Source organism: Coptis chinensis, chromosome 8 (genome assembly GCF_015680905.1).
Source record: "Coptis chinensis isolate HL-2020 chromosome 8, ASM1568090v1, whole genome shotgun sequence".
NCBI classification, from domain to species: domain Eukaryota; kingdom Viridiplantae; phylum Streptophyta; class Magnoliopsida; order Ranunculales; family Ranunculaceae; genus Coptis; species Coptis chinensis.
The window spans coordinates 78532444-78558742 of NC_141463.1; the positions used below are offsets into that span (position 1 = coordinate 78532444).

The 26299-nt window shown below is 34.2% G+C and overlaps 5 protein-coding genes across 5 annotated transcripts; 4 read left to right on the plus strand and 1 right to left on the minus strand.

The window, feature by feature from the left end:
• The first annotated feature begins 2702 nt into the window (after positions 1 to 2702).
• On the plus strand, positions 2703 to 6621 carry LOC147483260 (PHD finger protein ALFIN-LIKE 2-like). The gene is made up of 5 exons (XM_086577879.1): positions 2703 to 2949; positions 3027 to 3059; positions 3134 to 3356; positions 5915 to 6035; positions 6114 to 6621. Exons 1-5 carry the CDS (start codon positions 2859 to 2861, stop codon positions 6369 to 6371), a joined length of 726 nt encoding a protein of 241 aa, XP_086434005.1. The 5' UTR covers positions 2703 to 2858; the 3' UTR covers positions 6372 to 6621.
• A 1514-nt stretch (positions 6622 to 8135) lies between these two features.
• LOC147483261 (myb family transcription factor PHL13-like) lies at positions 8136 to 10466 on the plus strand. Its single transcript, XM_086576648.1, has 6 exons — positions 8136 to 8315; positions 8504 to 8580; positions 8948 to 8987; positions 9079 to 9136; positions 9462 to 9531; positions 9699 to 10466. Exons 1-6 carry the CDS (start codon positions 8210 to 8212, stop codon positions 10242 to 10244), a joined length of 897 nt encoding a protein of 298 aa, XP_086432774.1. The 5' UTR covers positions 8136 to 8209; the 3' UTR covers positions 10245 to 10466.
• A 913-nt stretch (positions 10467 to 11379) lies between these two features.
• On the minus strand, positions 11380 to 18547 carry LOC147483262 (jasmonate-induced oxygenase 2-like). Its single transcript, XM_086576647.1, has 4 exons — positions 18410 to 18547; positions 15263 to 15776; positions 14830 to 15160; positions 11380 to 11809 (listed from the first exon to the last, which is right to left on the minus strand). The coding sequence occupies exons 1-4, from the start codon at positions 18420 to 18422 to the stop codon at positions 11561 to 11563; spliced, it is 1107 nt and encodes a 368-aa protein (XP_086432773.1). The 5' UTR covers positions 18423 to 18547; the 3' UTR covers positions 11380 to 11560.
• Positions 18548 to 21822: 3275 nt separating this feature from the next.
• Positions 21823 to 22317, plus strand: LOC147483263 (uncharacterized). Its single transcript, XM_086579518.1, has one exon. It carries the CDS (start codon positions 21823 to 21825, stop codon positions 22315 to 22317), a length of 495 nt encoding a protein of 164 aa, XP_086435644.1.
• An 889-nt stretch (positions 22318 to 23206) lies between these two features.
• On the plus strand, positions 23207 to 24208 carry LOC147483264 (uncharacterized). Its single transcript, XM_086579519.1, has one exon. The coding sequence runs from the start codon at positions 23207 to 23209 to the stop codon at positions 24206 to 24208; it is 1002 nt and encodes a 333-aa protein (XP_086435645.1).
• The last annotated feature ends 2091 nt before the right edge of the window (positions 24209 to 26299 follow it).

Genomic DNA, 26299 nt, shown 5'->3' on the forward strand with positions numbered 1-26299 from the left:
TCAAAAGAAATATATAGGTAAGATATGTACAGGTAGGGAATGGTAATCATGTACATAAATGTATCCTTCAAGTAAGAGATTTAAATTATACAAACCTTTCTCCCAAAGAAAGTTGTTGCAATGCATGTGTAATATTTGCTACCGCAATGAAGCACGATGTCTTAGATGTGCAAGCAACAGAAGAAACTGTGGCTATCTAGAATCTTGACATAAAAGTTCGAACGCCAAAGCAGCCAAGTTGAATATGCATCCAAGATTATGACTCATGTTAGAGTTCCAAGGGAATCTAAAGGCCAGCCTAAGAACTCTAAAATGTCAAAAGTCCACAACGATATATCCGTCACATTATTATTATCTCAAATATGATCTATGGACATATACCAATACATGCCAACACCGAGGCCCCTAGTATGGTTTGATTTGTGGTAAAGTATTTGCAAGACCTTCCTCAGGGAGTTGATAAGTTCATTTTATGTCTCTTCAGAAATTGATTAGATTATTACTGAAAATAAAAAATATGCACAATCGAAACGAACTTTACACAGAAACTGGATTTGGGGTACAAACTTCTTTTTTTTTTGGAGCAATTTTGGGGAACCAACTTGCCATTTAGTTGCAACGTTGAGTTCTGTTTGTGATTTTGTGGGATCCATTATTTTCATAGAAAAATAATTAAGAAGATACACAAAATAATAATTACTTAAGCTGTTAAGCACTAAGCATTTCACATCCAACAGAACTTAGATTAGCACGAAGGAGCAAAAAAATTAGAGATAAATACTCATGAAAAATATTGAAATTGGTGCAACAAACCAAAAATGACATGTAAAAGTATTTTGCTTACTATAGGACAATTCGCTTCCCTCATCCACTCCAAGTTACGGGATCAACAATTAAGTCATCTGCAGAAAGATGAACCAATCAAAGATAACAATGATCGCTGAAGATAATATTACCGGACTTCTTATGCATTGACCCCTGCATACAAAAACATGCTATTAGGAGAATATATAAATGTATCTACCAAATAATAAATTTTTTTGAGAACACATACTATATATGGTAACGATAATTCACAAGGATTCATAGGGTGGCTTTCATTATTGGGTGGATTTTCTTAAGAGAACTTATATTTTCTTATGCAATGAAAAACGCTGCTAGAGCAAGCCTAGGGGCTAAGCCTATAGCACAGGCCCGCATCTAGGCCGGCTTCGATGTGATTATGCTATTATGAATTACTTCGAGATCTCTTACTTTAGCTATAAATTATAGGAATCGACTTTGCCGCGCCAACAATGGCCGGCGAAGTCCCTCTAAGTTCATGACATTGGTGCAGGGAATGATCTCTTGCAATATGCTTGAAGCATCCTCCTTTGCCGGGTTCAAATATATCGACATCGTCGCAAGAACCGCCCTCTGCGACCTCCACCCCGCATTCTCATCCTCATATTCCACCCTCAATACTCCCTCCTCATCTTTCCCTAATTTTCCCCGCCAAGGGATAAAATTCTTCCAAAACAACCCCTAATCCTTCCTTCAATTTCGCCACCGCTCTACCCGGATGAGCTCCACACGATCAACCCATAGAAGCCTTTGTTCTAATGGGATTACACCATAGGTAATCGGGTGAGCAAACGGCCATAGCTTCCAACCTCGCTCATTAATCAAATGTCCACAAACTTATTACCATGAATATATAACTCTATACATATAAGCTATTTTAGCGCACCTTCATCTAACCAAACAAAATTGCAAAGTAGGTAAATAGAGAAGCAAGACTTTCATGTTTCCCCGATATAGCGTGATGTGACTAAGAATTTGATAGACCGAAATGCAAACAAATAGCACATAGTTTTCTCGAAGTTTTTACCTCCATTGAATGGCTCTTTGATTGAATGGTGGACCGAATTTGTTGTAATGAGAGAACTCAATATGAAGAGAAAGAGAATAATGAGATTTTTTTTTTTTTTTTTTTTTTGAGAGATGCAGAGTAGGAGGGGGATTGAGAGGAGACGGAAGGGGAAAAGGGAGAAATACCGTCATGCCCCTAGCCCATTGAAATTCGGTATAAATGTTAATATTGAAAGAACTCAAGATTAATGGTAGTTAAGTGGGTATTAATGGTAGTTAAGTGGCAAAAACGCATTACATGTCAATAGAGGCTGGATTTGGTTTTTGCCCTGAATTTACATAAAACACCTTTGTCTGTGTGTTGTAATTGAAGGGTATAAATAGAAATACAAAATTAAATGACGAAATAGTCTTTTTTAAAGACATTGAATAATATTTTTTTGTATTTAATTAGGGGTATTAGGTGGTAGAAAAAAAGCTGGTCTAATTTAAAAGGCCAGGTTAATTATGGTGTATTTTACTAATAGAGATATTATACAAATGGGTTTAATCACATCAACCAAAATTAAAAGCCTGAAAATTAACAGACCTACACATAATGGGTTTAAGAATAGCAGGCTGCACGACTAGTTCTAAATTAAAAGGCCTTAATGCCTGAACAAATGGAAGACACACATCAAATCAGATGAATCTTAAAAACAAAATTTATCATGAGTATTGAGTAGACTGACGTCTAGACTAGAGGTGTAAAAAAAGCCCTCGGCCCCGACCCTCTATAAGGCCTGCATTAAGGCCCATAGCTGGTGTGGTTTTTACACTTATATATATAATAACTAGTATAGGTTAAAATCCAAATCTACCACCTGTCTTTCTTTCTTTTTTCTCTCTCTTCAAAATTTTTTTTTTTGCTTCTTCCTAAAAACTAATAACAATTTTTAGTTTAAATAAAAAAAAAAAAATAGTGAGTGATATTTTGTTTATTATTATTATTATTATATGCCGGGAAAATGGCTTCAATAGGTCAAAGAAAAACAGTTGAAGAAATTTTCAAAGACTATAGTGCTCGTAGAACTGGAATTGTCCGTGCTTTAACTCATGGTATATATTATATTATTATTACACTAATTCAATTTAATTTCTGTTTGTTTTTATGACATGGTCTTGTGTTGTTGCAGATGTTGATCAATTCTATGGTCTTTGTGACCCTGGTAGGTTTTTTTTGTTTGAATATATTTTGAGTGGTTGATTTATTAGAATGTTAATTAAGTGTTGTGTTTATTAGATAAGGATAATTTGTGTTTGTATGGATATGCGAATGAGAGTTGGGAAGTAACATTACCAGCAGAGGAAGTTCCGGCGGAACTTCCTGAACCGGCTTTGGGGATTAATTTTGCTAGAGATGGGATGAATCGTAAGGATTGGCTTTCTCTTGTTGCTGTTCATAGTGATTCTTGGTTGATTTCTGTTGCATTCTTTCTGGGTGCTTCTTTTAATGGAAATGAGAGGTACTATTTCATTCATATTTTTGTTATGGATATATCTACCTTTATCTAATTTATAACTTAATGGGACTATACTCCACATGTAATTACCAATGAAACTCGAAATTTTAGGTTAAAAATCATTCTCTTATGCAATGTTAGGAAATATTACGAGTCAACTTTTAGTTTTCTCCCCATTTTGAACCAGTTAAACTTGGGGATAGGCCTCACTATTACAGTTTGTGATGTGCAAGGCCCAAAATATTGGTATTATCCACATATTAAACCCCCTACATCTTTTATATCTATTGCGCTATATATTTAGGTCAATGACAAAAGTTTAAAAGGTGGTATAAATCGTCAATATATTTACTGGAGTAACATTGAAGAAAATTGATATCGGTTACCTGAATATCTACTCTGTATCGCCGATATTTCTGATTGGGACCATTGTGATACTTAGACGTTTTTGCGAGTTATAAGATAAATTAAGTGCGGAAAATAAAACTAGTCTCATTTCATTGATTCTTATGCCAGTGGATCGTGCTTACAATGTGTCTATGTTTCTCTCCCAAGACTCTCTCTCTCTCTCTCTCTCTCTCTCTCTCTCTCTCTCTCTCTCTATATATATATATATATATATATATATATATATATATATTCTGACATAATGTTGGGTTCAGAGAATTAGTTATTCTGATTTTCTTTTGCTTTAATGTTGGATTTAGCTCTTGTACTTTGTATAATATATTCTTCAGGAAATGGAGAGAAAAGGTTATTACAACTAGTTAGGGGGTTTAATTTTAGTTGCATGTGAGATAGAGCATTTAAAACCACATTGTCCTTGGTGTTTATTGCATTAATTAATGGCACCCCATTTCTAAAGTTCTGATCGCCTTGGGTATCGATGATGATCCTTATGTTGAAGAAACAAAATAGGTTACTTCACTTACTTGTTCTTGTTTTAATCCTTGAAGGGCCAGCTTGTGTTAGATAGAAACAAAGTATCTTAATGGAATTAGTATTCTTCAAATTCTATAGCTTAATCTTTAGAAGTGTGTTTTTGTTTGGTTAGCATGTGTTAGATAGAAATAGAACATCTTAGAAGTATTACTATGAGATATGGACATGTGTAGCAATTCTTCACAAAATTCTTTCAAGAGGTTGGAAAAAGCGGAGATTATTTCCAGGGATTAGCGTTTATAAAATGGAGAAATCCTTGTCTGCTTATGTGCAGCTGATGTAGCAAACCTAGTTTATATGTGTGAGGTTCTTTATATTTTATATTTATTTAATTGTGATTTTGATTTTTGTATGTGTAATTGGTATCTAACTTACTTACCAGTTACCACTAATATACTACTATAAGATGTGATATTGGGTCGTGCAATTTAGTTATGCCATTAAAAAGTAACGTGTTTATCATTATATTCCTTGTGATATTATTGTTAATGATCTAAAGGCCGTAGGTCAATTTCGGTTTCTCTTGTTTTAAAGTAAGAATTTGAGTTTTAATTGCAACACCTCTATGACATTGTATGAGAATTTCTGGCATGCTTTCAAACTTGGACATATATTCATTCTCGCGTTGACCTTAAAGCACTTTTTTGGCACGTTTATCCTGTCGAAGTGCGAGTGCACAACTTGAGTGCAGGGTGAAGTGAGGCTTTTGGTTACTAAGAACTAACTGTATGATATGTGATCTTCCTTGTCCTTGTTTGTGGCTCTTTACTGGCTGACTGGCTCCTTTAACATCTGTTGCATATTTATGAATCATCAGTCATTGCACGTAAAGTGATTTACCATAGGACTCAATTTCTCATATGTGGATATCCTTGGTGGCAGTCATGGCACGTTAAGTGACTTACCGTTGCGTTTTAACTTGCCTTATCATGTTACCATATGGTCTGCATGTGCTGTGAGTATGTGACAGTTGGAGACCCCTCTATAACCAATTCCCCACCCTTAGTTACTTCAAAAGTCCTATTTTTCCAATTGTCTTTCATTGACACTGTCACACAGGTTTGTGTCGAAGTTCAGCTTGGGTACGGAGTGTATGATAAGGGTGTGCTATTCTCTTGGAAGAGTTGGTGCAGCATACATGGCCAGCCATTTTGGTTGGTAGCATTGGAGACGCTCCCATGAATTTAGAAGGGTGACCAAACACGAGAGAACTATTTAGACATACTGAGGGGCCAATGAATTATCTTACACATCAAACCAGTCTTGGTACTCTGGTTTAGCTGAAGTTCGATAGGATCCCCTCTTATTGTTCGCCTTTAGCCTGGAGTGGATTATGATAGAGATGACACATATAGTAGAGTTTCACAATCTATTTGCTGTTAGTTTTGCTTCATTTGATTACATTTGTTGTATATCGCTCGAGCTCTCTTGTAGTTTTTGTATTTTTTTTGTAAGCTTCCTTCATAGTGCCTTGGCTTTTTAAGTTATGGAGTTGTATCCTGTGAGGGGTCAATCTATTGTAATTATAATAGGTTTGTGATCACATTCTTTGATCTTTGCATTTTCATTAAGAACTTCCTTTAACCCAGAATTTGTTATTTGTTGCTGGTGATTAACAGGAAACGCTTGTTTAGCCTGATCAACGATCTACCAACAGTCTTTGAAGTTGTGACGGGAAAGGCTCCAGTTAAAGACAAGCTTGGTATGGATAGTGGAAGCAAACCTAAACATGGCTCCAAGGTGGGTAATTAGCCTCGAACCGGATCTCTATTTTACCTCTATTTGACCCACTAAACATCATTTTTATTGTTGAGACAGAGGTCGGTCGATGGACAGTTAAAGAGCAATCCAAAGATAGCTAATGATGCTTATGAAGAGGACGACGACGATGATGAACACAGTGAGACCATATGTGGGAGTTGTTCAGGTGTTTACAATGCTAATGAGTTTTGGATAGGGTGTGATATATGCGAGCGGTGGTATCATGGTAAGTGCGTGAAGATAACGCCTGCCAAGGCTGAAAGCATAAAGCAGTACAAATGCCCTTCTTGCAGCATGAGAAAAGGCAGACAGTAGCCACTAATTATGGGGATTTCCGTTGTTTTGGTTGTTGAAATCGTTCTAGAATAAGCAGTATAGTAAAGTTGTTGGTGGTAAATTTTGCCATTTGACTGATGCTCTTAAGGTGGTTGATGTGTGCCTTCTCCCCTTGCAAAGTGTCTTCTGAACTTTTATTTGAATATAGTCACTCCAAATTGCCAGTTGAAACAGAAACAATTGATGTTTGTTTTTTACCAAGTTAGCTAGATTAATTTTGTTTTTATTACATTTTTGTCTGTGTTGTGTGGTTTGTTGGGTGGGGGGGTGGGGATGCGGGGTGGGGGATGTTGGGTTGGTTTGGGGGGCGCTTCTCTAGACTAGACGCCATAACCGTTGGTTTAAAGTGTCGAGGGCTGTGCTCATTGTGTTTGTTTCTTACTAAGTTCGCTAGATTAATTTTCTTGTCAGAATTTTGCCTGTGCTGTGCTTTGCTATGGGGGGTTGCTCTGTGTCAGGACTAAACGCTGTGACCGTGTCTCTCTGGTCATGGCAACACATTGGTTTGAAGCTACGTGCCACTCCACACTTTCAAAGTTATGCATGAGTTCACAGACTGAACCAGTACTCTGGGCTGGTTGATTTAAGAGCCCTCGCATGTCTGGCAAAAATTCCTTCTGCGTGTAGCAAAATGGCAGTATTTTTTTTATATTTTTTCGCAGTTTCATAACTAAACCTATGAAATTTTTTCTCTGTTCTCTAGGTTTCTGCAATCCTCCCATCAGCACCCTTGTACCTTTGTGTAGTCTTCTAAGTTTGAAAATGTGCAACATAAAAGTTTGCAGATTAACAATTTAGCTAAAAAGGGAGCTGATTACGAATTTGCATCAGTGACTTCGCTGGCTGTATCATTATATATATATTATCCTTTTTTGAATTCTGGATATATTGCCATCCAAAGGTACAAGGACTTGTATATGTGTTGTATCTTGCCCGTTATATGAACTCCACTTATACGAACTACAAAGAAACTACACTATGAAAAACAATAAATTGGAAGTTGATTTTTGGTAGAGATGTTCTCCTTACAATATAGATCATCATTGGAAAAAACCAGCACATTTGAAAATGTGTAGATGTATCAAAATTTGTTTACAATATTATAAAATTATCCAATGGTCTAGATTTTTCAAATTTCAAAACAATTTTTGACAAGGTTAAACAGTTTAGTTTGGGCTGATTTTTTTGTAGGAATAATCTTTATTATGAGAAGACAATCTTCACCAAAAATCAGCTCTCAATTCATCTTATAAATCCATTTTTGGTGGTGGAGTTCATATAAGGTGGAGTTCATGTAACGGACTCAATGTTGTATATATGATTTCGTGGCTGTATCATTATATATATTTTCTTCTTTTTTGAATTATATATATATATATTATTGCCTCCAAACAGTATAAAATAGCAACGCAAAAAACACAAAGACTTGGCCAAAGTCATCGCCATCCAAACGATTTCTACCGGAGATTGTGATTCATGGACCAACTTTAATAGTCTGTTTCTTTTTATTGCTGTTATTATTTTTATTTGATAAGAAAACGGGATACATATGCCACCCGTACAGCTCGTTCTTAGATTTTTTCACAGATGATACAAACTAAGAAAAAAGTCGAAGAGTTTGAAGTTCTTTGGACTCTATAGTTCTCTGTTTTACTCGGTTTGTTACGACAGCTAGAGCCATTTCATAGCATCTCTTCATTACTTTATATGCCTTAGTGCACTTCGCCACCTACAGTTTTTTCAAACTCTTATAACAGTTTCTGCTAAGAGCCACTAGTTTTGTAAAGTCATATGGAAATATAGACGCTGAATCAGATATGGGTTCAAATCGTTCTGATAGTTCGGGGAAGCAACGCTTACGATGGACACAGGAACTACGTGATCGGTTTGAAGAAGCAGTTAACCTACTTGGTGGTGCAGATAGTAAGTACAATATGAAAAGTATATGTGAAGCTCATTTTGCATGGATTTAACATCCCATCTTAAAAGGATGGTTTTTCATGCCATCATCATGGATCCAACTAGACAACTAGTACACGTAATCATCAAATATTACAGTTTTCCTTGGATACATACTGACATTTCTCTTAATGATTTTGTTCTACCTGCAGGGGCAACACCAAAAGGTATACTGAAGACTATGAACTTCCCTGGACTGAATATTTATCATGTCAAAAGCCACTTGCAGGTATTGCTACATAGAGAATTCTGCTGCATACCATCTACTAATTGTAATATATATTATTTCACTACGTATGTAAGGTAGCCCCAGATTGAGAGGGAATCCATCAAAACCCCTCTCTCCGCACACACGTACAAAGAAGATGTGATTCTCATGTAGGCCATCTTTCAAGCTAGGTTTTGCACTTTTGCTGTTGTAGGACCAATAATCAGTTCATTAATACCTTACAGGGATCAGGATGAGATGTCTGGTCTTTGATTACTACATGTTTTGTATTTTATGGTTCTGTAGATGTTAGCTTTGTATGGGTTAATTCTAATACGATTTGATAATTAACACATGACAAATCTGGCTGTGCTTTGCTATTCCTCAGAAATACAGGATCTCGAAGTTTATTCCAGAGACTTCTGACAGTAAGTGTGGAAGTTTATATTCTACATTTAGTGAAAATTACAAATTTAAATCTTTAAAGCAAATATGTAAGTCATTGTTTATTTGTTGTAGAAGGGAGATTTGAGAGGAGAAAAGTTTCAGAACTACTTCCCAATTTCAGTACGACAGCGTAAGTTCCATCTTTTCTTATATGCAGAATTTTCTTTGTCAATTCTTTTAGGAATTGTTTGGTGTTTAATTGGTCTTATTTGCTAGTTGCCTAATTCTGTTAAGAGTTCCTACAAAGTATTAGATTCTGTTGAACTTTATAAACTAAAAGAAAAGCTATTCTCAGAAAAGTTGATTGGCCACCACGTAGTTCGTAGTTACCTTGGATGTTTCAGTAGTTATACGTTAGAAAGTGACTCCAAAGCCAAGTTACTCTGGTCCAATCTAATATTTACTGAATTTGAGGTTCATTCCTAGTTCTTATAGATTCTTTCTACTGTACTCAGCGCTGCTCAGATTAATGAAGCTTTACAAATGCAGATGGAAGTACAGAGAAGAATGAGTAACCAAACCGAAGTGAGTTTCAGGAGACGTTTCCTTTTAAACTTGTTTCAGCATTAATGTACTAGAAAAACCATTCTGCAGATGGTTGAGCTTAGCTTAATCTAGACGGTCTAAGTAGCAAAATATTTGTAGAAATTTAGTTTAATTTTATTGAAGAAGTTGGTTATGGGGGCTTGTAGGTTCAGAGGCACTTGAAGCTAAGACTTGAAGCTCAAGGAAGATACTTAGACAGCATTGCAGAAGAACATCGTAACCATGGTGGAAATGGTAATAAACTTCACAGGCCTTCTTCCTCATTGCCTTCTCTTTGTGCGGAATCAGAGTCAAATGCAAAGGAATATGAATCAGATTCAGAAGTTGACATTGCTAAAGAACTGATCGAAAAAACTTTTGATAATGAAAAAGTTCATTTTGGAAGTATAGCTCAAAATACGAAATCATGCAGCTTCTTACCAAGAGCACCACAACAACATAACTTGCCAAATACCACAGAAAGAGAAATTAGACATGTACAGCCTCATAAGAGATTAAGAGCTGAAAATTACACGATTTTCTCTTCAAGGTTTGAACTTCCACCAGGTAACATGGAACATAACCAACAGAAGGTCTTCGAAAGCGTCCTACTTACGAAAGATTCACCAATTTCAAGTTCTACATGTGAAACTGTTTTTCCATGGTCAATTGCATCTGGTGAATCGTCTTCGGTGTCCAGCTTCTGTTTATAATTATCAAATAAAGCATTAGGGAGCTAGTTATAGCCACTGTATGGTTTCAATGAGTATCTGCCCCTTTGATTATCTACGTGCCTATTATTCGACATTGAATCGATATTTGTTGGGTCATTTGGAGATCATAGTATACGTGGTGTCCTCATATGTATCAAAATTTGTCGTGCTGTACTGGGAATAAATGTATTATGACTGGCACTCTGGCAGATTATACGAGTACTCGACTCATACTAGCAACCAAGTGTGTTAAATTCAAGCGCTAGTTTAATGTGTATGCTGAAAATCCCAAATGTTTTACGGCCCACTACTCAATGAACAAAGAATTGAGCCAACCCACTTCTGGCCCAGTCTAACTTCAAGATTTATATTGGTCTAGGCTTGGTGCTGAACTATTTCGAGTGATCCAACCAAAATCAAAACCAGGCAGGCTGAGGCTAGTCCTTTTCAAAGCCTGCCCATCACTAACCCATGATACTTTTGTCAATTATTTATCACACTTATCATTATTCACACTCTCGCAGATTTGTTTACCTTTTCAATTGTTTATGCACTTCACTTCTAACAGTTCTAAAGCACAGTGGGCCAGATTTGTTTCCCTTTTAAATTGTTTATGCACTTCCCTTCTAAGCACAATGGTCGGGTGAATGTAGCTTGAATTCTTGAAGTACACTAAGACATGAATAAACAAAAAATTAAAAAAATCTTGTGTTAATTTAACTACAAACAACAGAAAAACCAATGTAGCTAACATGTGAGGTTATATACCTACATAAATATAGTAAATTAGAGAAACTAAGTTTTTAAACAGTATATTGTTGATATGAGCTCATTGATGATGAATTCCTTTATCAACATGTGTTTTGTGACATTTCATGAGATCACACTTCCAGGTCAAAGACGATTACTTAGGATTTTGTATGGATATAAAGATAATTCTTAATTTACAACTTGTTCATCAGTATAGGGAATTAAAGAAAAATATTGATTTAGACATTGACTCTGATATTCGTTTCACATAGGCATTGGAGCCAAATTGCACATGTCGAAATGCATTTCACTTTTATAATTATTTTCCATCTGCGGAAATGCTGCTCCAAGGCCGGCACTTTCAATCCTCTTAGGGGCTCGGGGCTAACATGGAAATGCACACTATATTTATCAGTGGCATATGCACCTTTTATTAATTCCACAAGATCCAATGATAATTACAAGATTTACACTAGATATATAACTGGTAAGTTATAGAGGGATTGGATGGTCGTGGACAAAGTAAGGTTTACTAGGAAATCAGAACATAAATAGATATACTGCTTTTAGCGCGGAGATTTTAATGACTCCATTTGCGATTTTCCTTGGGGACCCCTAGTTCGAATGTAAACCCTATATTCGTCGAATGTCATTGGTAAATACTGAGCTGGTTGATCTAGTGTCACAAGCTCTCTGGCTGGCTCCAAGAGTAGATCGCTTTTAGGGTTATAGAAAAATGCAATCGAGATGCGCTCTTTAACTGGATTAACAATGGCCCTATGTTCAATGCTCTTGTAAATGGCATTGCTCAGCACCTACAAGAACCAATATATCAACGGTTAATTATGAGGAATAAAAATTTAGTTATATACTTATATCTAATGAGCAACTCATAAAAGAAATTCATACAAAATCTTAGCTTCATAGCTGCATCTAGATAATATTTTCTACTCATTTCGTACTTCATTAGATCATACTTGGTTACAATTGAACTGATCGATGTGTTAGATCTATCCTCCAGTCTGATAAAAAACAAAAGATAAAAAAATATCTATCCTCGAACGCCTCTAAATTCTGTGTCTACGTATACTCATCAAGTGCAACTAATTAGGTATTCCAGTATTATTGTCAAGCATATGCAAAATGCATGTGCAATCAGTTATAACTACATTTTTTTTCGTTTAAAGTGTTGTAATTATGCTTAAGTTTTCCTTAATAACTTATTTATGAGAATAGTTACATATTAATCAATTGAAAATATATAAGGGCCAAATAAATGTAACATAATCATGTCAATCAGATGTGTATGAGAAAGGCTCAGATAAGCGAATCAAGAGAATTTTTAAATCCCGTAATTCTCAAGTCCCTCAACGTTGAGCATCATCAACGCATATATTGTGACATCAGCTTTTTAAGAAATGAAAAAGTGCAAAATTTATGTTATGTTTCAACGCCCATTTTTGTTAATTTTCATTTATATACATCGGACGGACGGTTAAACTTGTGCTATCGGTCAATTATTATTTTTTTTGAAAATGATTTTTATAATAAATTATCTTTCTGGATGGGTAAAGTAGTACCGTCCCAATGTTTTTCCTTTTTTAAAATATTTTCTAAAATGTTTTTTTTAATGTATATAATTTTTTTTTTTTTTTTTTTTTTTATCTTATTCCTAAAAAGGAGATGGCTAAGCTTGTCTCATCCAAACTATTTCTATAATTCTCACAAAAAGAGTTTCAATTTTAACAATTCCTAGAATAGAAACTTGGCTATAGAAACAATATTGGAGGCTTGAATTGTCAAATAAATTGTTACCAGCTGTCACATTAGAAAGGTTTATAGCAGCACGTGGACGATGTTTTTATAAAGTCTTATATATGTATGGAACAATTCGTTGACATACCACGAGCTCTTTTTTTTTATACATATGTACAAGTTCAAGTAAGTTTTTTTTTTTTTTTTTAAATGCAGGTTCTACTTTGTCTGGCATAAAAATTTCCACGTAAATTTGAGTTTGACCAATCAATAATTACTATTTGTCTTTTTGCCTATCAAAATAAAATTATCTATCCTATTCAAAAGATAGGGTAATGCTATAAGAACTACAATAACATACCATTTACTTACAAGAATGAGTGAACATGGACCACAAATGCAATTTATCCTAAAAGTTAAGTTCGGAAGCCATCACTTTGATAGAAAATAGATGGACGATTTGATTTCATATATCCAACATCTTAATGGGTGGTTGTAGCGTCAGTATGAAACTGATAAAAACATTTTGTTCTGACCCACTAGAGAGGCTGATTACCAATTCTATTGTCTAGTTTGATAAAGGCTGACTGGATATGCTCATGTGAATGGAATAACTTGAAGGGGATGGATCCATTATACAATACTTTTTATACAAGAGTTTATACACCATTATTTTTTAAGTTATTCTAAAAGCTAATATTTTGTGGGGATGATTTTATCATTATATCGATTATACCTATAAAATTTTAGTTCATTTTAAAAATTTATTCTTTTTAAAAGTAGATTTTAAAATGTGATATTTTTTTAACCATTTAGGATTTGAAATTTTGCAATCCTCTTCTGGCATAGTTAGAAATTTCCGAACGAGCCTATATTTTTGTAGGAATGTTCTCTATTGTGAGAATATAAGATCCACAAAATATAAGTCTTAAATGAATTTGTAGAGTAAGATATAGACCATTATATAAATTGTTGTATAAAAAGTGTTGTATATGGATCTCTCCCCTAACTTGAATACATAACATTTATTTGGTGCATAAATTGCGTCATTTTTAAATTTTTGAAAGGCAAAAACAGTTTCCTTAAATGCAAACCAAGTATATGTAAAGAGATTCATACATAACAAACAAATAAAACTAACTTGTGGGTAAGGATTAAAATGTCACACCAGCCCATTATCTTTTCTAATTAATCCTTCTTTCTAATTTTCTATATTAATTTATTTTGTAATACGCTTTATTGTATATATATACTGTATACTATATATTCTGTATACAACGCCAATTATTGTCCGAACAACTGAACAAGGTACTCATACGTACTGTTCTGCATCGGCCTGACGCTGCATGTCTTACCGCGAGACATAATCACAATGATAATTCAATTATATATGCGAAAATCATAATGGTCAGAAGACTATGCATCCTATGTATAAATGTGAGAACGCCCCTCATTACAGGGAGCCATCACGATCTCACATTTACACATCAGGGGATTGTTTGACGCTTAGTACGTGAAGCAATTGAATGGAAATGTATATTGTTTGGTTCTCCATCAAAATCTGACAGGAGCAAATGAGGAAAAAGAGAAGATGAAGTTGAAAAAGAAAGCAATTCACGTTTAAAGCTCCTAAAAATTGTAAAACTTACTAAACATAGCAAGAAAAAGGTAGGTTCAAGTAATTATCTACCTAGCAAATTAAATGTGTGGGCCATTAACAAATAGAGTGATCTGACAAGTATTCTTAATTTAATGATGTTTATGTATTGTTATACATAGTTCATGGTAGTTGGTGTTAACTATCAAACAAAGAGTACGTGTATAAAAGAACAAGCAGTTATTTTCGAAAACTGTCCCTTAACTCTATGAAATGGAGTTAAACCTGCATTTGATGATAAAGAACCAATGCTAAACAACAATACTAAAGTAAGGCTGACTCGTTGGTTGCAGTCTTAAGTCTTGTAGATGATCCAAGAAAGAACATTACATGTGCTAATGCAATATAGGGCATTAAAGTTAACTTATTTGAATGAATGAATGTTGTAGTGAAAATAAAGAACACAGAGAGGTGAGACGATACCTGAATTTGATCTCCGATGTTCACAATGAAAGCGTCTGGGGCAGGTTGTACTGTGACCCATTTATCGCCTTTTCGGACTTGGAGACCAGAAACAGAATGGTCAGGGAGTAGAAGTGTCATACCACCAGGGTCAGAGTGTGAGGACAGACCAAGCGTAAGGTCAGGTTGTGGACATTTTGGATAGAAATTTACCCTCATGCATACACCTATGTTCTCCCCTCCAAATGCATTTTGAAGATACTCTTCTCCTAGTCCAAGGTTTGTGGATAAAATCTTCATCAATCTTCCACTTAACTTCACCAGCTCAACGTTATACTCTTCCATTACGTCCCTGCGTTATGTCAATCAGCATAGTTCAATTAACACAGAGAACAAGTTAAGCTAAATCCCAAGCTTGTTCTTCGTCAAAAGAAGTTTGTTGCTGAATTATTACCTGAATGAAACAGGAACAGTAGGCCATTTGTTATGATCTTTGAGTGACTGAGGAAGGTAGTGTAGATAGAAGTAGTCATTCCAATCAAGAATGGCACCCTTCTGAGTGCCTAATCGGCTACCATACCCTTCATAAGTCTTTGGCGAGTTCGCATAAACTTGCTTCTGATCAAATGGTAAATAGAAAAATTGTCGCCATACTTCACGTGCTTCATGCATCAATTCAGGCTTCACACCATGATTAACAATTTGGAAAAAACCCCACTCTTTACATGCCACAGATATTTGGTTTAGAGTTTCTTTCCTAACTTCATCCTCGCCGTATAGGCCACTTAGATCAATAATTGGAATGTTCACTTCATCGGCTATGCAATCCAGCACCGGTCTCTCTGAGGGCGGCTTTACATATCTTTCTGGAATAACCGGCACACCGCTTTCGGCCAATGATTGAACTCTGACAATTGGCTCAGGCCATTCTTGTATGCAGCAGTTCTTGGTATCAAGTAGCTTCATTCCTGGAACAAACTTCGTACAGACTTAAAAGTGGTTTTTGAGTTTTAAGGATGATATTATGGAACAACGTACACACTTAATAGTTATCAGTTTGAACTTTATATAGAGATGTGGAGAGAGAGGGCTGTGATTCAATTTCGGTGGTTTGGATTATATATAGGTAGTATTCGAATCTTCTCTGTTTACTTAAAAGCGATTGACATGAAAGAGAACGTGTTGTTTGTCTGTTTAGTTTTGTGGGGAGAGAAGAGAGAGTAAGTGTCTTTGTTTTAATGTCTGTTATGGTATTGTGTGAGGCTTACATGCCGACATGGCAGTGCAACTGCTACTACTTCACTGATGACATGACATAATTGAGTGGAATTGATGATAATAATAGAGTTTATTTTCGGCGCCGTGAGGAACTTTTCTTAGCCTTTTAAATAGACAAGTATATGAAATATAAAAATCTGCACATATATATAGAACTGTAAATTTTAAGGCGATGAACGATGAATGGTGAATTTGTGGACGAACACTTTTTGTATGTACCCTGCCTTACATACAATAGGTTCGTAATTTATGTCCACGAATTCGCACTTCTGGAATATAGTACGTGCAGTGCTCCAATAGCTACAATGTTAGTAAAATAAAGTTTATCCATGGCATACTATTTATCATGCCAATGGTTACAAAATATCACGCTAACTGTGAACTTACACTTCAGTACAACTAACATTCAAGAAAAACAATGCGCGAGGGCATTTTTCTTAATCACTCGTTCTTAACAACTCGTGCATCTCATTTTTTCAGTGAGGGTACTCTTTGAATTGAACCCTTACAAAGAAAAAGATATATGTTTCTCCAACTCTTACATCAACATGCCTTTTATTGATTACTTTCCCAGTTGTTTCTCTCACTCTCCAATTCTCCATTAACACTTGTGAAAGGAAGAGGTGTGCCAAAAAAAAGTGAAAGTGTGGGGGTTCGGCAATCAGCTAGCATGATGAGTAGGGCCAGATGCCCAGATAGCATTAATTAGATGCATATATGGCATGAGTATTTTGGGCATGTGATGTAAAAATTCCACCTCAAACAAAGAAGTGGTGTAGCTAAAAAAATCAAAACCATTAACATTTTTGTTTAATGATGGATACATAGACACCTTCCCCATTATTTCCCTACCAAACGTTTATATCAGTTCCTCTTAAGAATTCGGATATACAGCTTATGCATGTAGGACCAAAATGTCTTGAACTCTGAAGTTCCTCACCCTTTTGGGGTTGAAGGACACTCAACTACGCAAAATAAATTGAAATTTTATCATATTTCGACATTTTGATAACAGTCTAAGGACTTGCAATGTTCGATAGCTTTAATTATTAAGGAATGCTAGCTAGCGACTCCTCAAACGGGGTCACGCCGTATATATACCTCTTAAAAAAACAAAGAAAGTGGCTTGCTGACCTATCTAACCCGTTTTTCTTTTTTTTACATTAAAAGCAAATACAGAATGCTCAATCTTCATTAATCGGTGGAAGACAAACCAAATTATCAAAATCCAAACTATTTTTTATCGGTTTGGTTCGAGTCGGTTATCAAAACCCATTAGAACTTTAGAAGATTTGCTCATTCGATTGTGAAGTGTAATCTGATCTCAATTCGATTGTGAAGTGTAACCTTATCTAAAGTAAAGTAAAATGGTAAACAAGTTCTTCACCCCAATTCAAGTTAAGTTTCAAAACAAATTAAGTAGCACTCAAAGATGAAGATGAGAATTTCACACCTAATTCACCAAAAACTGTCATTTCAACAAAGCCTCACGAATTTAAACCCAGCTTAGGTAATTCAAATTCAAAGCAAAGACTTAAATGACCAATGCATATTTAAAAAAAAAAAACTTTACCAGCATCGTATGATTAACTCAAGTCGAAATCCCAAAGAAAATTACTTGGGTTCAAGTTGATCGAAAGAATGGTGATGCAGCAAAACGAGGGGAAAGAATAGGCTCCGGATGGTGGAGCAAGCAAGAAGAACATGTGTAGTCTATCTTTTTTTTTTTTTATTTTACGATTTTACCCTTCTCATTTTTCACTTTGTTTAGGTTACATCCCCTTTGTTATTTCATGACAATTTCGTAGGAAAACATATCTTTGCCAAATCGATAGCCATGAAAAGTTGATCTGTAAACCATATAATTAAGTTCAAAGTTCCCTATTTTATGACAGATGTTCGAAAACATGCAAAATATATAAACTTAAGAAGATTTCATTTCTTGTTGTTTAAAAAATAGTTATTACTTGAAAACTTTATCACAACTTCGTTCTATCACGTTGTGTCGTTGTAGATATATGGTCGACTGCATTTAGCTATCTGGTTCATGAATCATGATTCGTGAACATCCAAGTATATGCATGTAGTACCCCCATGCTCTTTGGTAATGCCAAGGAACTGATTCAAAACCGGAGTTAAAAAAATCATGCAAATCTATTTTCCCTCTGGTATGGCCGTATGGATCAGATCGATATAATTGGCATGGTGTTAAGATCCCATGCATACAAAATTGGAAGCGATCATAACTCATAATTAATAAGCTGTAAAACAAACAGAAAAAAAGGACTTTGAAAATCAAGGAATAATTCATTCTACTCCTCACCTTCTTCTGTCATTCTACTAGCTAGCTCTTAGTGCTTTCTCCTAATGCAGCTACTTCTCTCAAAGGTACCTCAGCTCCAGCTCAAAAAGAGAAGCTAGCCCATTGCCTCTATTTATAGTGTTTTACCCTCTCGCTAAGTGTCTCTCATGCAGATCACTTTTGCAGCTAGGGCAAATATGTAATTTTTAAAGCGAAGACAATTACTGAAAAATATAATTTTCCTACTAAAAAAACCAGCCAGTTTTTTCTAGAAAGTTTCATGACTTCAAGCAATTGTCATAGTAGGGTGCAATAAGAGCTAATATTTGATTTATCAGTTAGCGATGACTTGATCATATGATTCTTTTCCATGTAAATTAAATTAGATCGATCTTAGTCTTATTGATTTGTTTCCATCTTAGTGTTATTAATTCACAAGAATCGATAATCTACGTTGAATGCCATTTTGATACGAAGTCGCATTGTATCAAAGCAAGACTATTTCTTAATTTGGCCCAAAGGGCCTATGTGATCGAAGGGGTGTGTTTAGACTCAGTATTCCATATTATTCGCGTGTTTGGATCATATGTGAGGAGCCTAACAATTAATAAATTTGATGTGATGAATTTGATCATTTGGATTCAAAAATTGAAGATGAATACTGAAGTGAGATAAATTTTGAGTCTATCCAAATTTTGACTGTGCGAAAGGTTTTACTGTTTTCTGACTGTATTCTGAAAGCTAAAGTGTGTATTCATATTTATTGAACAACACACATTTCATCCATGTCTCTTTTCATGCATGTTTATGAGAATTGGAAGGTTAGATACTTCAATAGGTGTTAGTGTCGTCCCTGCTGGTGAGTTGGAAAAGAAACTTCACAGCAACTTAAATTGTGTTTGCCTTTTGTTAGTGAAGTGAGTTACATATTTCCGTAACTCAAATGATGGATGGTACATATTTTGTAGATCTTTTCTTTCACATTTTCTTTTTACCCTTTTTACTTATGCTAGATTTTGCAATCTTTCTTTCACATTTTGAAACAAACAAGAATGTACAAAAAAGATTTCTCAATTTTTTTCGATACTGCTTAAGTGCTTATGTCTTTTATCTCCCTTGCAAGCACATGTTTTAATTGTTGTCTTGCCATGGGACAAGTACTTACACAAAGTACAGGTATCTCAGTTTTTGGGCTGATTTGTTGTTTCCCTATGCAAAAAAGTACCAGCAAAAACCAAAGCGCATATAAAAACAAGCGTAACGCGTGTTGTTGATGCCGACATCATATCGTGGACTTTTGATTTTCAGCACGTTTGCTAAAGAGATGCTTAAACAAAGATAAGATTGTGACATCATTTAAAATACACTTGTCTTCCTCACTCATTGCGAAATTCACGAGAACAAAGAAAATAACAAAGAATGGCAATATTGGGAATTTAAAAGCTTTGCCCAAATATATTAAGTTCGAGCTGAGCTGGCATTTCACGCCAATTGATTTTGAATAGAATACTCCAAACTTAATATGGTACTAGACTACTCCATTTGGCCTAACTTAATGGTCCGTATGCCTCCACGTTAACCATTATAGTGTTTAGCTAAAAAGTCACACAACATGTAATTTTTTTTAACACGTGCTTCAATATATATCTTATATTAGGAGTATAAAAAAAAACTATTGACCCATTATCTGGTAGGGTATCCAGTCTTCACCCATCACCCAAACCCATACCGACCCGAAAACAGACCCGTCCCACCTTGCTACCGTTTTTACGCGGTGAGGCTATGGGTGTAGGTTTTATGCTCAAACCCGACCCGTCAAGCTGCCCGACCCGCACTATATCAAAAGCCGTTGACCCAACCCCATTGACCCGCACAATTTCAAGACTTTAACTCTAATATTTTTGTATGTTGTTTATATTTTATGTTAACTTTTGTAAGAATTTGGGAGATATAAACACAAACTTATGAGTTCAATATCAATTTCAAATATTCAAGTTTGAACATTGGGCAAATATCAAAAGTTCAAATTCAACTTTCGAATTTTAGAGAAGATGAATCATTCATTCTTATATTAATTTCGAATTTTTTTAGTTTATATTTTATTGTTTTGTACCATAGATCCTCGCTCTCATCTTCATTTTATCATGCTATGAAAAATAATCAATTTACAAATGGTAAATCACGAGAAAAAAAATTCAAATTTACAGATGTGGTTTTGGGTTCAAGTTCAAGTTTTTTTATTTTTGTTTATTTTTTATTGATTGATTCTATTTTTTTTCTATGTTGTGAATTGGAAATATATTACTTGCAGAATTAGAAAGTTTTTTTTTGGTGAAATTGGGTTAAAATGATAATTTCCACCCAACCCGGATGACCCGCCCAAAACCCTCCCCGTAAAATGACCCAACAGGCCGGGTGATGATACTAAGACATGACACTTCAACCCGTCCCGCCCCGCCCCGTCGGGGACCATTGAATTTGTATCCCCTAGACCCGCCCCGCCCTGCCCCATCATTATTTGACCTGCAGTTGACCCGGCCCACCCTGTATTACACCCCTATCTTACACATAGCCTTTGTCAAATAACTTAACTTTCAACGACCGTAAAATGTTGTTAATTTGTTTTGGTTCTAAAATTATAAGATTTACGCACGAGTAAATTTTATGTGCATCTGAGTCGTATAACCAGGGCCGGCCCTGAGCAGGTGTAATGTGGGCAACCGCACAGGGCCCCCAATATACAAGGCCCCAAAAATTAGTATTTGTAGAAAAGGCCTATTTGGCAAATCACAAGCCCAAACCAATCAAAAGCCCAAAAAATTGGAAATTTCACAAATCACAATAAACAACGGAAATATCCCCTCATATTCTCTTTCCTCATTAATTATTTTCCTAAAAATAGGAAATAAGATATATAATAAATGATCAGTATCGAAAAAAAGAAAAACATATCTCTTCTCAACGACTAGATACCTTATTAATTATTTGCCTAAATTAGTCAATTACTCAAATACAAAAGAAAGAGTAAAAAAAAAAAAAAAACCCCCTCATTCACCATTTCACCTTCTGATCATCTAGTATCCTCTCATTTTCAAAAATTCTTTATTTACAATTGTGGATTTGTATTAGTTTTCACTTTGATTATTCACCTAACTTTTGATTCTTCTTCAAGTAAGTTAGAGATTAAAATCAATTTTCCCTTTCTTAAATATTATTTTAATAACTCAATTTAATTCCAAAGTAATCTAGTCTAATTTGGTGTTGTATATATATTTTAATTGCAGGCATTACAAATTGTCATGTGAATTGTGAAGTGTGCAGTGACTTCATCAAGGCAGACGCATACCACTATCTTTCGTCTTCATTTAAGCATTAAACATATCAGGTTCTATTGTTCTAACTCAATTTCTTGTTAATTTCATTTTTTTTTTAAAATGCTTCCTAGAAAGTGTCAATCTGGACATGAAAAACGTAAAAAGAGACAAAGACTTTTAGAACTAACTCAATCTCAAAAAGGAGCCCTTGATAAATTTATTCTTAAAGAACCACAAGGTTTAGGAACAAATTCAGATGAAAATGAAAATGTTGATGATCTAGATAACAATGGAAACGAAAATGTTAGTGATCCTGACCCTATTGAAAATGATAACAATGAGGATGCTGGTGTTATGGGCCATACTGAAAGTGAACAAGTCAGTAATTTTGGCAACGAACAACCAAGTCAATCCATTCCCTTAGACATTTATGACCCAAGAACTTGGGACAATCTTGACACATTGTCTAGAGATTTATTAGTAAAAAGGGGTCCTATAAGGGACCTATTAATCGGAAAATTAAAGGACCTAAAGATAGTTGTTATAGACGTTTCTCTTCAACATTTTATACTCGATATTTACCGAATGGATTTACAGAGGATAGAAAATGGTTAGTATATTCCAAGGCAATGGATAAATTAAGTGTTTTGTTTTTGTTGCAAGTTCTTTAAAAAAGGTTTTCAAAAAGGTTTGTTGGTAAATGAAGGGTATAATGATTGGGGGCATCTTAGTACTAGACTTCATCAACATGAAACAAGTACAAACCACATCATTAACATGATCACTTGGAATGACTTATGTAAGAGATTGGAAAAAGATGAAACTATTGATAAATATGTTCAACACCAAATTAACAAAGAGAAAGAACATTGGAAGGCAGTATTACATAGAATAATATCTGGTGTGAAATATCTTGGTAAATATAACTTGGCATTACGAGGAACAAATGAGAAATTATATGAAAAAAACAATGGAATTTTTTTAGGCATAATTGAAATGATTGCAGAATGGGATCTAATAATGCAAGAACATGTTCGACGCATATATAATAATGAAATTCATTATCATTATCTTGGTCATAAAATACAAAATGAATTGATAAGTATGTTAGCTTTTGAAATTAAAAATGCAATTATTCAAAAAGTTAAAGAAGCAAAATATTTTTCTGTGATACTTGATTGCACTCCAGATTTTAGTCACCAAGAACAAATGACTTTGATATTGAGATGTGTGGATGTTTCGACTTGTCCAGTAAGAGTAGATGAGTACTTTGTAGAATTTATGGTAGTGAATGATACATCTGGGCAGGGACTTTTTCTAGAATTGCAAAATATGCTTAAAATTCTTAATCTTAATATTAATGATGTACGAGGTCAAGGATATGATAATGGGTCTAATATGAAAGGGAAACACCAAGGTGTACAAAAAAAAACTACTAGATATTAACCCTAGAGCATTTTATACTCCTTGTGGTTGTCATAGTCTTAATTTAACACTTTGTGATATGGCTAATTGTTGTGGTAAAGCAAAATATTTTTTTGGGGTTGTACAACGAATTTATACGTTGTTTTCACAATCTACAAAGCGGTGGCAGATTTTGGAAGAGAATCTGAAAGAGTTTACTCTTAAGTCAGCATCGGCTACCCGTTGGGAAAGTCGTGTTGATAGTGTTAAAGCAATTAGATATCAAGCTCCTGAAATAAGAGAAGCTTTACTTCAGCTAGCTGAAACTGATAATGATTCTAAAATAAAGAGTGAAGCTGATTCTTTAGCTAGACATGGAATTGGAAATTTTGAGTTCTTGTTAGGCATGATTATTTGGTATGAGATATTGTCTACCGTTAATACAATTAGCAAAACCTTACAATTTGAAGACATGCAAATAGATATGGCTATTGATAAAATAAAATGGTTGATTACATATTTTAAAAAGTATAGAGAAACTGGTCTCACACAAGCCATGATAACTGCTAAAGATATTGCTCTTGAAATGGAAATTGATCCTGTGTTTCAAGTGAAACGTCAAATTCGTAGAAAGAGACATTTTGATGAGAATGCCAATGAGGAGTCAATGCAATCAGCGGAAGACTCATTTAGAAATCAATATTTCTATTTTATTGTAGATCAAGCTATTAGTTCATTAGATAAAAGGTTTGAGCAACTAAAAGCATATGAGGATATTTTTGGTTTTTTGTTTAGATCAGAGAAGTTAAATTCACTAGATGATAATCAGTTGGAAGCATGTTGTGATCGTCTTGAAATTGTTCTAAAACATGAAAACTCTTCTGATCTTGATGGGAAAGACTTATATGGAGAACTAAGAGTTTTAAAAGAGGTGTTACCAAAAGATAAAAATAAAGCTATTGATATACTTGATTTCTTGAAACGACACGATTGTTTTCCTAATGCATGCATAGCTTATAGAATTTTGTTGATTTGTTCCCCATCGTCGTGGTTCCAGAAAAAGAAGTTTTTCAAAATTAAAATTATTGAAATCATATCTTAGATCGACTATGTCACAAGAAAGACTAAATGGGCTAGCGTTAATATCTATTGAAAATGAATTTTTAAAGAAAATTAACTTTGAAAGCTTTATTGATGATTTTGCAGCCAAAAATGCGAGAAGGGAAATATTTTGATGATCCTTTATGTTTATGGAAGAGTATTGGAAGAGGGCCACATTTCGCTGTCTGCACAGGGCCATTGAAAACTCAGGGACGGCCCTGCGTATAACTATTATTTTATAGTGCATTACTTGCTCAATTCAACACAATTCATCCTTACAATATTCTCTAAAATAAATCTTATGCATTTGGTTTCATTGATCTCTTCGATGATATGTAGCTTTTATTATTAGGATTAGCGAAAACGAAGCCTTATAATTAGGATTTTCATAAATGCATCATTTATCTTTAGATATCCTTAGATATATATTATAGTTATACCCTCTTGGCTCTATTTTTCAAGGCTTCACAGAGTCTCCAATTTTTTGTAAACTCTAATACTAATTACGAAAAAGTAGGATATAAATAAAGAACCAATCCCATTTAGAGTTTCATAAAGTCTCCAATTTTTTCTAAACAATATAACTAATTACAGGGAAAAACAAATACAAAAAACTAAATTGCTAAAAACAATAGTTTCAACCAAAAATGATTTTCCTAAAACCTTTATGAGACAAAGAATAGTTTCCACACTAATCTCAAGTGAAGTTCAACATAACAAAGTTTCTTTCTAGAAAATGACAATGAAACTATGAAAAAACAAAGGAAAAAATAAATTAAATTGCTTGAACATTTACTTTATGCATTTGTTAACCACACGTGTGACTGGGAAAAAAAGAAGTAAACTAATCATACAATAAGTAACAGTACAGGTGTACACCCAAAACAAATAAAATTGTATTGCATGCACTACATATATGGGCCTAACAAATAAAGTTGGATCAATTTGATGTGTCATCCACTGTGGGATTTAGACATTTAGTCATAGTTAAGGATTTCAAAAACTACAATTCCGACCACAATAATTACGATATATTCCAATTAAATTTCTGAATTTTATAATTTCCAATTTTAACGGAATAACGAGATTCAATTAAAATAGACATTGACTTAAATAAATTATATAACTATTTATTTAGTTAAAGTGGACGTTGGGCTTAAATAAATTATATACCAAGCCAAAACAAATTACATGTGAAAAATTAAATTATACAAAAAATAACATCACAAAATATATAATAGAAAATGAAAAAAAAATAACAGCAAATCAATAATGACAAATATTATAAAATATATATAATACTGTATGAAACTAACATCAAAGAACAATTAACGGAAAACAGAAAACACTACTAAAAAAAAGACTTATAATGACAGCTAAAAGCCGTCATAAAATAGGTTTAATGACATTTTTTCGTTGAAGAAAGAACTGTCATTATAGAGCCCGTCATAAAAGTTTACAAAAGCCGTCATTAAATTTATGACATTTTTTGCAAAACCGTTATATACTTTAAAGATTTTATGTCAAAAATAGTACTAAAAACCATCATAATAGGCAAACAAATATTGATTGTTGCATGATAACTGTCATTAATTTTAATACAACTGTCATAATTTTCAGTAAAAACTGTCAAGAAACTTGTTCAATTTGTGATGGTTTTAGCAAAACCGTCATAGAGAAATACATTTTCTGAAAAAAAAAAATTTATTTTATACCATGAAAATTGCATAAATCATTTAGAATATATACAATCAAACTCCATTGAAACTTAACATGGTCACAAATCTAACATCCTATTCAGTTTGTGATCCATTCACAAAAGATAATCCATTACATTCAATCATTTCAAAAATTTACATACATTTATCCAAAAATATCCACAAAATATGTCTCAACAAGAACGGTTTACATTGTTTTAATTTCAATCATCGAACCTTGTCCAAACTTCACCTGCAAAAAATCAAATTTGAAAATAAATAAATAAAATGAGTCTATCATGCAAAAAAAAAAATCCCAAGTTATTGGCAACCATGTTGTACCCTAAATAACCAGGGATCTAACTGTTAGGAAACCTAGTACATTAAGACTTGTT

What these genes read in the sequence shown, in the direction of transcription:
- LOC147483260 (XM_086577879.1), top strand. Translation starts at nt 2,859, where the DNA reads ATGGCTTCAATAGGTCAAAGAAAAACAGTTGAAGAAATTTTCAAAGAC. An exon ending in CTATGGTCTTTGTGACCCTG is followed by an intron (nt 3,060 to 3,133) that starts GTAGGTTTTTTT and finishes TGTGTTTATTAG; the next exon opens with ATAAGGATAATTTGTGTTTG. An exon ending in AACCTAAACATGGCTCCAAG is followed by an intron (nt 6,036 to 6,113) that starts GTGGGTAATTAG and finishes TTGTTGAGACAG; the next exon opens with AGGTCGGTCGATGGACAGTT.
- LOC147483261 (XM_086576648.1), top strand. Translation starts at nt 8,210, where the DNA reads ATGGGTTCAAATCGTTCTGATAGTTCGGGGAAGCAACGCTTACGATGG. An exon ending in TATTCCAGAGACTTCTGACA is followed by an intron (nt 8,988 to 9,078) that starts GTAAGTGTGGAA and finishes TATTTGTTGTAG; the next exon opens with AAGGGAGATTTGAGAGGAGA. An exon ending in CCCAATTTCAGTACGACAGC is followed by an intron (nt 9,137 to 9,461) that starts GTAAGTTCCATC and finishes TACTGTACTCAG; the next exon opens with CGCTGCTCAGATTAATGAAG.
- LOC147483264 (XM_086579519.1), top strand. Translation starts at nt 23,207, where the DNA reads ATGGCTAATTGTTGTGGTAAAGCAAAATATTTTTTTGGGGTTGTACAA.
- LOC147483263 (XM_086579518.1), top strand. Translation starts at nt 21,823, where the DNA reads ATGCTTCCTAGAAAGTGTCAATCTGGACATGAAAAACGTAAAAAGAGA.
- LOC147483262 (XM_086576647.1), bottom strand. An exon ending in ACTGTTCCTGTTTCATTCAG is followed by an intron (nt 15,161 to 15,262) that starts GTAATAATTCAG and finishes GACATAACGCAG; the next exon opens with GGACGTAATGGAAGAGTATA. An exon ending in ACATCGGAGATCAAATTCAG is followed by an intron (nt 11,810 to 14,829) that starts GTATCGTCTCAC and finishes TGGTTCTTGTAG; the next exon opens with GTGCTGAGCAATGCCATTTA.